General features: G+C 31.4%; 3 protein-coding genes across 6 annotated transcripts; 1 reads left to right on the forward strand and 2 right to left on the reverse strand.

Moving 5' to 3' along the window:
• Window positions 1-3: 3 nt before the first annotated feature.
• On the reverse strand, window positions 4-3876 carry LOC132705752 (UDP-galactose transporter senju). Of its 3 annotated transcripts, none has more exons than XM_060676620.1 (5): window positions 3474-3872; window positions 3061-3424; window positions 2023-2140; window positions 1778-1964; window positions 4-1638 (listed from the first exon to the last, which is right to left on the reverse strand). In XM_060676620.1, the coding sequence occupies exons 2-5, from the start codon at window positions 3143-3145 to the stop codon at window positions 1003-1005; spliced, it is 1026 nt and encodes a 341-aa protein (XP_060532603.1). In that variant the 5' UTR covers window positions 3146-3424; window positions 3474-3872; the 3' UTR covers window positions 4-1002. The 3 variants fall into 3 exon arrangements, with proteins under 3 accessions (XP_060532603.1, XP_060532602.1, XP_060532605.1); XM_060676622.1 differs by having other exon boundaries at window positions 1019-1147; window positions 1501-1638; window positions 3061-3876; XM_060676619.1 differs by having other exon boundaries at window positions 3061-3872.
• A 34-nt stretch (window positions 3877-3910) lies between these two features.
• LOC132705753 (aurora kinase B-like) lies at window positions 3911-6623 on the reverse strand. The gene is made up of 6 exons (XM_060676623.1): window positions 6342-6623; window positions 6100-6291; window positions 5910-6044; window positions 5198-5448; window positions 4998-5137; window positions 3911-4948 (listed from the first exon to the last, which is right to left on the reverse strand). The coding sequence occupies exons 1-6, from the start codon at window positions 6476-6478 to the stop codon at window positions 4853-4855; spliced, it is 951 nt and encodes a 316-aa protein (XP_060532606.1). The 5' UTR covers window positions 6479-6623; the 3' UTR covers window positions 3911-4852.
• Window positions 6624-7204: 581 nt separating this feature from the next.
• LOC132705269 (uncharacterized) lies at window positions 7205-12236 on the forward strand. Of its 2 annotated transcripts, XM_060675759.1 has the most exons (7): window positions 7205-7276; window positions 7432-7594; window positions 7731-7925; window positions 9039-9548; window positions 11633-11686; window positions 11777-12002; window positions 12052-12236. In XM_060675759.1, exons 2-7 carry the CDS (start codon window positions 7515-7517, stop codon window positions 12157-12159), a joined length of 1173 nt encoding a protein of 390 aa, XP_060531742.1. In that variant the 5' UTR covers window positions 7205-7276; window positions 7432-7514; the 3' UTR covers window positions 12160-12236. The 2 variants fall into 2 exon arrangements, with proteins under 2 accessions (XP_060531742.1, XP_060531741.1); XM_060675758.1 differs by having other exon boundaries at window positions 7229-7594.
• Window positions 12237-13679: the final 1443 nt, after the last annotated feature.

A 13679-nucleotide genomic window follows, 5' to 3' on the forward strand; every position in this document is an offset into this window, starting at 1 on the left:
CCGATAAAGTCTAGTCAATTCATAACATTTTATAACAAAACTAAAATTTTACAATTTTTTGTTTTACTTAGGTTCAAGGAAGAACCTCAGTCAGTTGTTTGGTAGTAGTAGTAGAATCATGATTATTTTATTCCTTCCCAAATGTATTTCATGTAGAAGACTTTTCCACCCGGTAGAATACGTAATTACAAATGTCAATACGAATATACTTCGCACATTCTATAGACCTATATATCTAAGTATGTGACGTACATTGGGTGGGTACCTTTAGTACTTATTATTAAAAACGCAAAGACAAATAAATATATTTTTTAAAGTACTCGAATGATATTAACAATATTTGTTTTCAGTATAACACAAAAAAAGTTAAAATCTTTTAAATTATTGTCAGTTTATCCAGTAAAACAACAAATTCCTGTAATCAGAATTTTTAATCATCAGTTATCATCACGATTAGTGACACTGAAAACTCGACACACCTCTAGTGTACGTGTAATATACTTACTTATTTTTTAAAAGATTAGAATAATTTCTGACTAGATAGGACAACACATTTAAAAAAAGTTCCTAGAGACTCTCTAAACCTGTTTTGGTTTGCTAGAGCCAGGCCAGTGGAAACAGTAAATTAGCAATTACAATGTTATCACGTAGGTTGTTTCGTTAAGTGTTGATAATATTATAACTGATTTTTTAAGTGTACTTTATTGTTAGAAAATAAATGTTTTTTTTATTAGCATGTGTATATCTCTGCGAATACATAAAAGAAAAATAGGTTACAAACTGTGAGTGTGTTTCTAACTTGCGGTTATCAGAACCAAATGCAAAGTGCTATTTGTTTATTACCAAATACCGGTGGGCAAACGATTTCCACAAAACCGATTTATAAACAAACGAAACAACTTTTTATAGGTTATGTCAATTTATTATATATCACAATAGGCGAAATATTTTAAACAGAACTTATCACTCTAATTAAAATCACAGAGGTTAAGGAATTTTTTATCACACTTCCTCCATTTGCAAAATTTCAACTTTATCCGAATTTTTAACATCTTTTTGTACATTAGATACGGGATTTTGCGAATATAAATATATCGCGTACATCACAGTCGCAATGGCAAGAATCGTATTTAAGTGAACCGGAATTCTAAAAAATATATAAGAAAATATGGCCGTTAGGACTAGTTCCAATGCGCTAGCGAACGTTTTCAATATCGAATTTAGGGTTTTTAAGAAAAAACTGGTTACTATTCCGACAGCGGCGTTATTAAACATTACAATAAGCACCTTCAAATGGAACACTTTTTCAATGTTATCATACAGAAATGCGTTTTCGAATGATCCATTTAAAATTAACAACAATATATTGCATACTATCGAGTCTAAGTACATGAAAACGTTTTGTACAAAAATATTGACGCTGGCACCTTTTCTCTTAAGCAAATATTCATTATATACACCCGCAAAACAAGAACAGAAAATTTGAATAAAAATAAATACCGCGTTTATAGATAACCCTAAAGATTGCGATTTGCCATCGTGGGATCCACTGAAATTCATCTGCTGTAACATACATCCCGCTGTTAGAATGACTAAAGAGAGCCATTGTTTCCTGCTGAGATATTTATTAAATATAACCTAAAAAATAATTATTCGTGTTATTATTAATTAATTAATCACTTTTCTTGGCAATAATATAAAAAGTGCTCCGTGAAAGTGAATAAGTGAAACTGTTTACGTATTGCATTATATGAGAAAGTACTAATGGCATATTTACCTGAAAAAGTATACCAGTTACAACAACTCTTAGCTGTAGCAAAAGATAGTAGGTGGTAGGATCAAAAGATGATAGATTGATAAATGATAAATTATTATATAGGCAATATAAAAATGCAGGTACCATATAGAGCAATAATACTTTCCAATGTTCGAATAATTCATTAATAAGTTGTAGAGGTCTATGTCTGCAAAAATAATTAATGCAACAAGGTCTAACAGGAAGCAGTTACATAACATTCTCACTTATGACAGTATAATATTGATGAGATAATTAATTTAAGAGCCTCAGTCAACAGAACCACAGTTACAATATTGTAATCATATTTGTTATTAGCCTCTTGCGATGCAGTTACCAAAATTCCTAAAAATAAAAACCTACTTAGTGATTCCTTCAATGAGTTTACTATGGATCAACAATATGTGGGAACAATAAGGGAAGTTCATGGGCAAAACCTAACTAGGATTTTGGCGCAACATTATTTTTGCAGCTTTTTTCGAATTCATTTTAATTCTAACCTTCTTGTGTTGAGTCGAAACAAAGTGCCAATGAATAAAAAGATCCAAAATAGGGGGGGGGGGGATTGAATTTGAATTATCCTGCGTTGTTTTTCTATAAATTCCTGTACACTTCTCAGACTTGTTCTATAATTCTAAATTCTATTAGTTACTGTTTGTGCATAACATAAATAAATAATAAATCATGCGAAATAATGGACATCTCCTTACCCTTACAAAATGTTTAGATTCTATATATTCAAAGTCAATAAATCTATATTTTCTAAAAATAAATTATTCTGTTAGTAATGGAAATAAAAAAAGATCCTCCTTAATCATTGAAAAAAGTTTCATTACCTTTTTTTGGGTTTTTTATTTTATTTTAAACGGGATAATTCAGTTCAAAGTGATATTAATCTCTTAATAAACAAATTTAAACATACATCCAGAGTCAACACAAGTAATACTTTATTTGAGTAATTTTAATCCAAAATCCCTGCGCAATGTCACCTTCATGATATATGCAGTTTTTATTACTAAGGTAACTTAATCTTTTTTCTGAGCAATTAAAAAACGAAAAATTGGCTCTTATAATTATAATTTTAAGTTTTTCTAGTGCTCATTTGTTACAAAACTGCCAATATCATTACTTATAACTAAGAATATTGTATTATGATTCAAAAAGATTAGTTATAACGAATATAAAAATAATTTAAAAATTTCTGAAAGTCGTGTTTCTAATTAAAAGTAAACTAATGCTCATAATAATAGGTATTGTTTTCTTACCTTGGTTAACAAACAATAATACATAAACAACAAATATAATTCCACTACCCGTTGAAGGAAATAGTTCACCCCATTCGGTTGTCATTTTCAATACTTCTTATTTACGTTGCCATTCTTACGAAATGGGGATATTATAATATCACCAATTATCACAAGCATAGTATATGCTCATAGTTCATTTTACAGCATTAACGAAATTTATTTTAAGAGAAAGTATTAAATAATTTTTGAAGGTTTATAAATATCATTTAATTTTTAATGTCAGAAAAGACAATCACACACAGGGTCTTTCAAATTCTGTTGTTCCATTTTAACCACCAGCACTCGATACGATGGTTTCACATTTACGGGAAACAAACATAACCTACAAAAATCTTGAAATTACAGACCACTAAAAAATGCACATAACGCACAAGGAATATTTCCTATCGATATCGGGCGTGATTACCATTTCGGCTTAGTAAAACCAGAAGCGTTTTATGTGCTAGTGTACTAGTGGCATACGTGGTAGTTGACAAAATGATCAATATAATGGGCTTGCTGGAAGAGACGAGTGCCCTTGGCCAAAAGCTCATAAAATATTGTTACTTCATATTGGTGGCAAAGATTACTATGTGGTTGTTGTATGCTGTGTATTTGGGATGTTGTGTGTCCTGACAGTTGACAATGGCAGGCGGCGCCATTTTTAAAAACCGTATAGAATAGACTGTTGTGAAGGCCCCGATATTTCCATTAATTCAAAGAATTATTTTTATTGTATTTGCAGCAAAAGCGTTGTTTGTTGTACTTTTTTACTATAATTACAAAATCTAAAAACTAGAAAAAAAAAGACGATATTATCATATAAACTTTATAAGATTTAGAAAATTTTGTATACAACTCAGAAAAAGGGTTTATTTAAATAATTATGATTCAATGAAGAATTAGATGAAACATGTAGTTGCTTTCAATTACTTTTTAAATCCAGCTTCCTTAAGCACCTGCCTTGTTACATTGTTTTTTTTTCTGGGACGAAAAAATCTGAAGTTTTTCTTTTTTTTTATATTTACAGGTTCCTTTGGAGTAAGTTGCCAATTATATCTAAATGACTTTCAAAATTACTGCATCATCATATTTTGTCAGTACTTTGCAATTTGTTCATTGTACTTAGAAACAATACAGTTTAAAAAATGACCTTTATCAAAGACTATTTATTCAGATTCTGACAATTTATGTTATTTGGACCAAAAATAACTACAAAATGAATGTGTTTGCATATAGAAAAATATAAAAAACCAATAAAGGTATATATGTGGTAATAAATTCCTAAAGTTTTTTGCTTGGCAAACAGAGTACTGACTGATTTTATGGCATTTTGGTTTGTCTTAAAACGAAAACCATCTCTGCGAGATGAAAACCAAATGTAATTGAAAGTTTTAAGTTCTAGTTTTATCAATAAATTTTTAATTACAAAAACTAACAAGGTCCGTTAATTTTATAAAACAAAGGACTATTTTGCGTATTTACCATAGAATAATCAATAAAACGACATTATAGAAATGACCAATCAAATTCAGCCTGACAATTTTTAAAAATTAAAATCCCTTAAGTAAATAAGATGATATAAAAGTAATGATGAAAAGTCTTGGCATGTAGAAAATATTTTTTCAACTTTCTTATTAATACATAAATTAATTTCCTAAATATTAAATACAAATACAAATACAAAAACAAAAAAAAATCATACTAAAATATAAAAATAAAATTGCATTACAATTGTTTAAGAGCTGACAAAGTCTACCTTTTAGAATGTTTAATTTCCCTTGGCTTCTTTTTTGTGGTTTATTACCCAGGGGTGTTTCATGACCTTCACTAAAGACATTCTTTTCTCACCTTTAAGTACTACAAGCTGCAAAAAATGTTATGGTCATTTTTTAAACAAAATTATCTCTACCTACATTTGTTATTAAATTGTGTGCTCCATCTGAGATAAAATCTGCAAACTTCAAGTTTCCTGATTTGATTCGCTGATGAGTGTCCTCCTGATCCTTTCCCTCAAATGGAGGATATCCATGAAGAAATTCATAACATAATATTCCTTAAGCAGAAATCAAAGTTGACTAGTTAAATAATTAATGAACCAGATATGGGTACTTGCCTAAACACCAGTTGTCAACGTGGTGCCTGTAATCTTTGCCATCAACCATCTCAGGAGGTAAATAATCCAATGTTCCGCACAGGGTATTACGGTGCATTGATGGTGAGTGAACCGACCAGCCAAAATCTGCTAGTTTAACGTCATTTGTTATTGTCAACAATAAATTCTCAGGTTTGATATCTCTGTGTATCACTTGATTCTGATGGCAATATTCCAAAGCGTCAGCCACTTGATATATATATTTTGCTGATCTAGAACAAAATAAATGTTAAGACCAAAACTGGCGGTCCTAGAAAAAATATGGTTGGCAACAGGTAGATAAAATTTCCTAAGCACTCCTTTATTTATATATTGTGTAAAGAGAAAAAATAATGTTAACCTCCAAATGGCTGCTAAATAAAATACCAACACAAATGATGTAGCAAACCCAACAAGTCATTCATCAATGGAGTAGAATGGAAAATAGTGATTGAAATTCATTAGAACAAGATATTTTCAAATGATCATATCATTGTTTTTAGTATTGCCTTTATAAAGAAATTTGTGTTCCGCACTTTAATAGGACACAATAATACTGATACATGATTTGCAAAGAAATGAACTTAAGGTCCAGTGCAAAATCCTTTTAAAATTAAATTAAATATGATATTGCAGAGTTTTACCCCAGAATAGAATTTGTTTTCATATCAATAATCTAATCATTGTTACTTACATAGATTCACTAAATCTTCCGCCGGGTGAAGACTTCAGATGACGGTAAAGTTCACCTTTCCCTGCAAATTCTAAAATAATGTAAATTCTATGTGAATCGTGGAACCAAGCAAGCAGTTGTAGAATATTTGGATGCCTAAAAATATTTACTTTAGTCACTTGTATTTTATGTATACAAATGATGATTTTACTTTAAATGACTTTGAATTTCAATTTCCCTCATTGTGAGTCTTTCTACTCTTCCCTTTACTATCTCCTTCTTTACTAAAGTTTTTAATGCAACCAGATAACCAGTCCTTTTTTCTCTTGCGATAAAGACCCGCCCAAACTTTCCTCTGCCAAGGCGTTTGCCAAGTTCAAAATCGTTCAAAGACCAATTGTAACTAAACAAAGAACGCATTAGTTAAAAATTTGCTTAATTACCTAACCATACCTGGGATTATTATAAGCGGGATGCTGCATCATATTTTTGACCAACTCCCTCGTCGGTTTTTCGAATCCGTCGGGAATCTTTAATTTTTGTAAATGTTTGTCGACTAATTTGTCAATACTTTTCGATGTGCTGCTCATGTTCAAATTAGAAGTAAAAAATATTAATTTTAATAAATATGAAAACAAAACAAGTCTATTTCCACTTTGCTGCCTGTAACCGTTATTTTGGATCAAATTTAAAAATCACAAATTGTCCCATAGATCTACTTCTTCTACTTTCTCGTTCAACAGAACGTTAAGCAACATCACCATGATTATTCGCCCACAAGTGACGTTCGTCGAAGTTGTTCGATAGTTCTGTAGCGAAGCACATGTCTAGGTCGAAATAAGCCACATACAAGGATTCTGTGGTGGAGCATTGCACGAGGCGGTTTAACCTCCGTTCGCTCCCGACAGAATCCCTTGTATTCGTCCTCAAAAGTTTGATATCGGTTTCCACTGTGTGGACTTAGTGTTGTTAGTGTTCAGTGCATGTTTTAAAGTTATAATCGTCGTCGGCCCCGTCGTTTTTCCCCGTTCACGCCGGTATGGAGGCCGGATGGGCCCGGATGGTCCGCGGTAGGAGCGGGGGGTGTCGGTTTTTTTTGGTATCGGTCAAATTTGTTTTTTTGCTAGTTGAGCAAATATTGGTTATATGTCTTCTTTGTACGTGTTGGTCAATGACCAAAAGCGAAGATCCTCGACGGAAGTCGGCAATGGGCGAATGATCCTAGCAGTCGAGCCCAACATTTTTTTGTGAAACGCATACTTGAACTTGAACTTGAAGCCACATACAACATACAACCAAAACATCAGCGGATTAACCTTTTGATTTTTATCTATGCTTCTTATAAGCGTATTGAATAATAAAACGAGATGATAAACCTTTTTCTTTTGGTGAATATATTTATAATTAGGACCAAAACGGAACACAAGTTTTCAATTATTTTCTCAATCAAAGAATAGTTGGCGCACAGAATAGCATATGCTTTTGTTTATTTTTGAATTATTATTCTGTGATTTTGATTGTTTACTGTAATTATTATTTACAGGCAATTGCGATTCCGGTCTTGGTACACTCTTCGGGTTAATTGGGGGTTTTGAGGTTTATTTTATATCTCACAAATTATAGACAATGACGAAGTGGAGAAAATGTTGTTTATGTGATAAACGAGAAGACACTGAAGTTAATGGGGAAATCATCTCTTTCCACAGGTAATGCTATGGAATGCTTACTTGTAAAGTGAAGCAGACACAGTGAAGAATTTGTTTCTCTTTGTTTAGTTATTTTTGTTTGAATTTTCTTCACATAGATGTAGAATTTGTTTTTATTGTCAATGTTCTTTTTTAGTTTTCCAACAAATCAAGATAAACGAAATATCTGGCTGAACTTAATTGGCATAGAGTCTATGCCAAGAAAAACATTAATGCTTTGCTCTGATCATTTTGATCCTAGTCATTTTTTTTATACAAACCGGGGAAGTAGAAAACTTAGACCAGATGCGACCCCCAAGCCAACCTGTGCCAGTAGCACATCCTCTAACACGTAAGTTTAATTGACATCAATTGTATATGTATATTCTATCTACCTTTGTAAATTTCATCTTTATGAACTAGTGAATGAAGTAGGCAATCTTGTTCACAGAACTGGAGAAAAGACAGAAAAAAATGGAAGTTTTCAGGAAGTACACAAAACAACGGCACATTAATGGGAAAACAAACTAGAATAACTAAAAATGAACATGGAAAACATCTATGTATTATATTTTATTGGTTAATGTGTAACCTTGTTAATTGATAAATATGAGACACATCATGTTTGTGAGATGTTTAGTTTTAGTGTTCTAGTCTATTTTACCTTTATTAGCTAAAAAAACGCGATTTTTTCTAATACAAGTTTATATCACTCTGAGATTGGGTTACTAGTTGTTTCAGGTGGCAAAATGCACAGAAAATATATTGTTCTAAACATTCTAAAAGTGAAGTTGTCTTGTTGTCCTGTCTGTATTAAATTACTTGTTAATTTGTGTTTATGTTTCATAGTTCTTTTTTGTTCCCAATGTCTAATCAACAAATGCAAATAGTCTCAATATATGATAAAATGGTGTGCATAGTTTTAATTATATAATGATTAAAACACATGTTGTGGACAGTTATATTTGTGTTTTATTCTGCTTTATTTAAAAACTTTATACTCTTTTCAATTCCCTCCTCTGGTGAAGGAAGTTACGTTTCTTTAAAATGAAAAAAAAAAAACACTATTTGTCATAATTTACAATTGAGTAGTTTTTCGTCTTGTTTTTATTTATTTAATTATTTATGTTATTCATTTTACTTTGGCATGTGCTCATTTTAGTTACCTTTATCGTCCCATTATTTTCTCCTTTGTTTTTATCATTTTTCCAACCAAGTATATTGACATTAGTTGTTTCCTTGTTTACAATAAAGAAAAAGAAAGCATACCAAGTTTACTAAGCCAAATTTGGTTTTGGTAAATTCCACAAATTCAACCCTAAAGCTGAGTTGCTGAAGAGTTTAACACATTGAAGAGTAAATCTGATCTTAAATATGTTTAATCAGTCCATATTTTTGAATACCTTGCAAAAAAATTTGTATGAAAAAGATTTGTTTGCTTCCTTATACAAATACTGTTTTCTAGAAATAATTCAATGGGGTTATTGCCTGCTGCAACTATAGAGTCCACTGAGTATACCCAAATTAAGATTGAAAGTAATGACACCTCCGATATTACTATTGAATATAATAAACTAATTCCTATTGCTGGCGGGCATGACATCCCTATGGATTTTCCCTCTTTTGTGAAAGTGGAGAAGGATCAGCCTGACTCCCCTCAATACGATAAAGTGAAAGTAGAAGTAGAAGATATGGATTTTCGTTCGTGTGCTACAAATCTAGGAATAAAAGTTGAATGCGATCAAACTGATTATGTGAAAAAAATTAAAGTGGAAGCGGATCTGTGGCCAGATTCTAACTTAATTGAAATGTCAGATGATGCACATGCTGGCGGTTCACTTGGGTCTGATCCAAATGAAGGTACAAAAATTAAAGTTGATGAAGATGAAATTCCAAGATTTGTAATTGACAACAATCAAACAAGTGATGGTTTGGATATTTGCAGTGGATCTGGTAAGGAACCATCAAAATTAAGGTAATGATTTCATGAATGCTAAAAAATTTTCATTGCTTTTTTTAAAAATCATTAAGTAGTTATTCTAAATGGTAAGCGAGTAACATTGATAATTTTAGAAGTTGTAGTCTTACATAGTTCTGAGTAGAGATTATCTTTGTTCAATATAATATTACTTAGCAGGAATAGAGAAAAGTTTGTATTGCTGAATAGATCCGCTAGGGGATGCGGCAAAAAGTATCTGACAACATATATAGGTCACGAAAAGGTACAAATTATTAATTGGTATTTCTCCCATAGTTCGCCCCGAGAAATTATTGGCAGATTTGCATTGAAAATATTCTAATTCCTGCCTATTGCACATTTTTACGAAGAATTAAAAATTTTGTTTACTGATGAGCAACCTGTTTCTGAGCATCCCTTAAACGACCAAAGGGAACGTCGCCAGTTGAAAGTTTTTGCTTTAGCAAATGTAAACTTTCCCTGTAATAGTACAGTCTAGAAACAAGTAGGAAATTTTACCAGCAGATCATGAGAAATGAATGAGCAACCCAATTAAATATTTTTTAGCGAATAACTTTTTATTCCAATTTTAATCTTCATTTAATTAATTAATTTAATCACATGTCCATTCCTTTAAGGACTCAGTATCCGGAAAAGCTCAACATATGGGGTGGTATTTTAAGAAACCATACCATTGGTCCTTTTCCTTTGATGGGAATTTAAATACAAACAAATATTTAGATCTTTGTTCAGGCTCCTAATATCCCTGTTCATAAAATTTGGTACCAACAATGCTAGCAGACTTCAGGATTTTCTGAATGCAACATTTCCTAAGGGGAGCAATCGAATGGCCACCTAGGTCCCCAGATCTAGCACCAAAGGGTTTTTTTCTTTTGGGTTACTTCAGACTTCAGGATTTTCTGAATGCAACATTTCCTAAGGGGAGCAATCGAATGGCCACCTAGGTCCCCAGATCTAGCACCAAAGGGTTTTTTCTTTTGGGTTACGTCAGTGGCACTATTTAAAGGCACACATACGATCGTGCACATTATTTAGCTGAACTTCACAGTAAAAAAAAGTCCTTTTAGCAATGTTACTGCAGGAACACTGGCCAGAGTTCGACAAGTATTTTATGATAGGTTGGGATATTGCCTGGACAAAACTGATGGACTTTTTAAACCTTTTATAAAATAATAAGTTTTAGTTTTATTTTTAGACCTTCTTTTATATTTTTTTTTTGACTTTATTAAACGTATTCCGGTTTTTTTAAATAAAATCAACATTTTTATTTTGGTGCAAACGGCACAAAGAACCATAAATCATGAGAATTGAATTATACTAAAAAGTTATCCTAGTCTACAATCGTATGAGCCCTATTTTATTGGAACTACGGCGACGTTTGGCAATATGGCAAAATATTTGCGTCTTCGATGCTTTTAAAATCTCCGTTTAACTTTGTCATACTAACGATAACATTAGAACCGAATAATATTTTTCGTGACCTGTGTAGTAAAGCATTAAGATGCGGTTTCTTGGCGCGTGACGTCAGTCTTTAGTGATCCTCGCTCTACTCTCTACTCACAAAACATTAAAAACAATTTTAATAAAAAATCGCGAATAATGGAAAGAAAATAGGACTACCAATTTATGATAAGGCATCCTGTTTTTTGAAGTCAGTCAGGAAATAAAGTAAAAGATACAATAGGCAAAATGTGAACGGCATTTTTGTTCTACTAGAAAAAAGAGGTGATGAAAGTTTCGTAGGCTACACAAACAATTTTAATCTCGCTGGAAGGAGCTTGTCCAAGCTAATGTGTTGGGTAGAAGTTATGTATAAAAGCCTAAATTCAAGAAATGGAAGTTTCATCAAGTTATTGCTTTGCTTAGATTATACCATTTCCAAAGGTTGTCAAAAGTTTTGTATTGGTTCGAAAGATTGATGTAAATGATTAATTTTAAACTTCTGGTTTTTGGAAGGTCGTTCAATATAGGAAACCTTATCCTAATGTTGACGTGATATCACTTGACTATTAGTTAATGCCAATAATCTTTCGCTAATATTGATGTTATAGCACTATATTATTACTCAATGCATTTTTTAGAGAAGAAAATGTAGCGTCCAATCTTGATAGAATGTACCACATTCCGAAACTAACGTAAGTAAGTTTTTTTTGTTTCGCATTTGTTCAAAGGTTATTAAAGTAGGTTTAAATGTTGCTACATTTGGTGCTTATTTTTCGGTATAGGGGTATCGAAATCGATAAGTTGCGGCCGGATGATTTTCAGGATCCCGGACTGGCAGAATATTATTTAACTAGCATGAACGCTGAACTTAATAGAAATACTGACGAAATACAAGTGTTAGAAGGAGTGGTGAAAAGTCTTAGACTAAAAGTCAAATCGTTATTGTCACTTCGCCGAGAACTGAAAGAAAAAACTCTTATTAAAGAGAAAAAGGGTGCTGCCCTAAAAGTTCGTGGTTTGCTGGATCGCAAAGGCGTTGTTTGATTTTTTTTTGCAGGCATCCTTTCGCAACGCTTATCGCAGGAAACTTAAACAACAGAAAATTGATGCATTATTGGATGACATTTGCACTAGTGATGACAGGATAGAATTGGTGAAGGAGTGAATAGAATATTTAGTAAATACTGTGATGTAAGAACAATATTTTTGATAATAAATTGTGATGAATACTCTTCTTGAACTAACGAGTTTTAAATATATTCTGGTAGGTTTTAAATATTATTGGTCGTTTAATTTCACCTTTTTTCTTCTAGTCGCTCATTTGCATCCTATAAAAGCACATGACAAAAAGTTTTTTGCAAAGATAACACTGAACAACTGAATAACTTTCTTTCTCTAGTATCATTATTTCGTGATTATTGGGATGTTGTTTGGACATGAGGTGAATAATCGTGTTATAAAAAATCAGTGGAAGTGCTCTAGCAAATAGTTGAAAACTTGGTGTTATTAACTATAACTCCATACATAATTATTTTTGCAATTTCTCAAAATTTCAAAATAAATTTTGTATATGTTGTCCTAATTACTCTAGCAACTTTTATAATCTAAAAATCCCAACTTGTAATAGATCTCTAATTTTTTAAAGATTATTTGCCACACAATGATACTTTTAGTCTTCAACTTCTAAAAATGAAAAAATTTCATTAACTCCCATTTTAGAAGAAATAGTGAAAGGAAGGTTGGTTGTTTTAGTTTAAATTGACTTTACTAGGTAAGAAAAATTTATATTATGATTTCAAAAAAATATGAGCTATCTTTAACTAAAGTTAAATATAGCAATTTTTAGAGCTAAGAGTACAGAACTTCAAACGATGTAGACAATTAAAGAAGTGTATTAGAGTTTACTAGTTGTTAGTAGTAAGCAATAACTGCTGCGGAACAATTTTCTTATCACTTATCCGCTATAGAATAGGTGATACTATAAATCGAAATAAAATTTCTTAAATCAGTGCACAGGTTAAAGGTTAATCGCAGAAAAAGTTTTTTTTTTAAATAAATGCAACGATATGATTTTTAAATTTTTTTTTATTAGATATAGTCAAATAAGAATCCAACATATGAAACTTATCGTTAAATTGCTCGATTTTACTAGTTGTTATTGATGTCTAATAATATAGAATTTGAATTGAAATGCTATTTTCTCTTTCTTTTTGCAGAATGTGATTTTTTTTTTTGCGATAAAGTTCACCTGGTGGCACTCATGCGTAGCCCGATTGATAGCCTGGAGAAAGTTCCTTTTAAGAACTCCAAGTTTAATAAAATGTATTAAGCCTTTTGGACGATCAGACATTTATTTAAAAAAGCATTTGAACGTATTTTTTTTACATTTGAACTTTTTTTTCAAATTTCTAGGACCTTCCTTTTCCTTAATAGAATCTCATTGGGATACACGGTATAACATCAAATAACAATAGCATAATCATAAAATTTGATAAAAATGATAAAGATTTGATAAAGACACGGTGTTGTCGAAACAATTGTCATGTCATAATATATAATTTCGTGAAAATCTGAACTTTTAGTTCTTATTTATTTTGATAAATGGATTTTCATCAAGTAAAAGCCACCTCAGTTCAATTCGTAAAGAGAATGTCAACTAAATTAATAATTTTATTATAACAATTT

This window comes from Cylas formicarius, unplaced genomic scaffold, assembly GCF_029955315.1.
Source record: "Cylas formicarius isolate icCylForm1 unplaced genomic scaffold, icCylForm1.1 PGA_scaffold_7__23_contigs__length_41026272, whole genome shotgun sequence".
In the NCBI taxonomy this organism is placed as follows: Eukaryota; Metazoa; Arthropoda; class Insecta; order Coleoptera; family Brentidae; genus Cylas; species Cylas formicarius.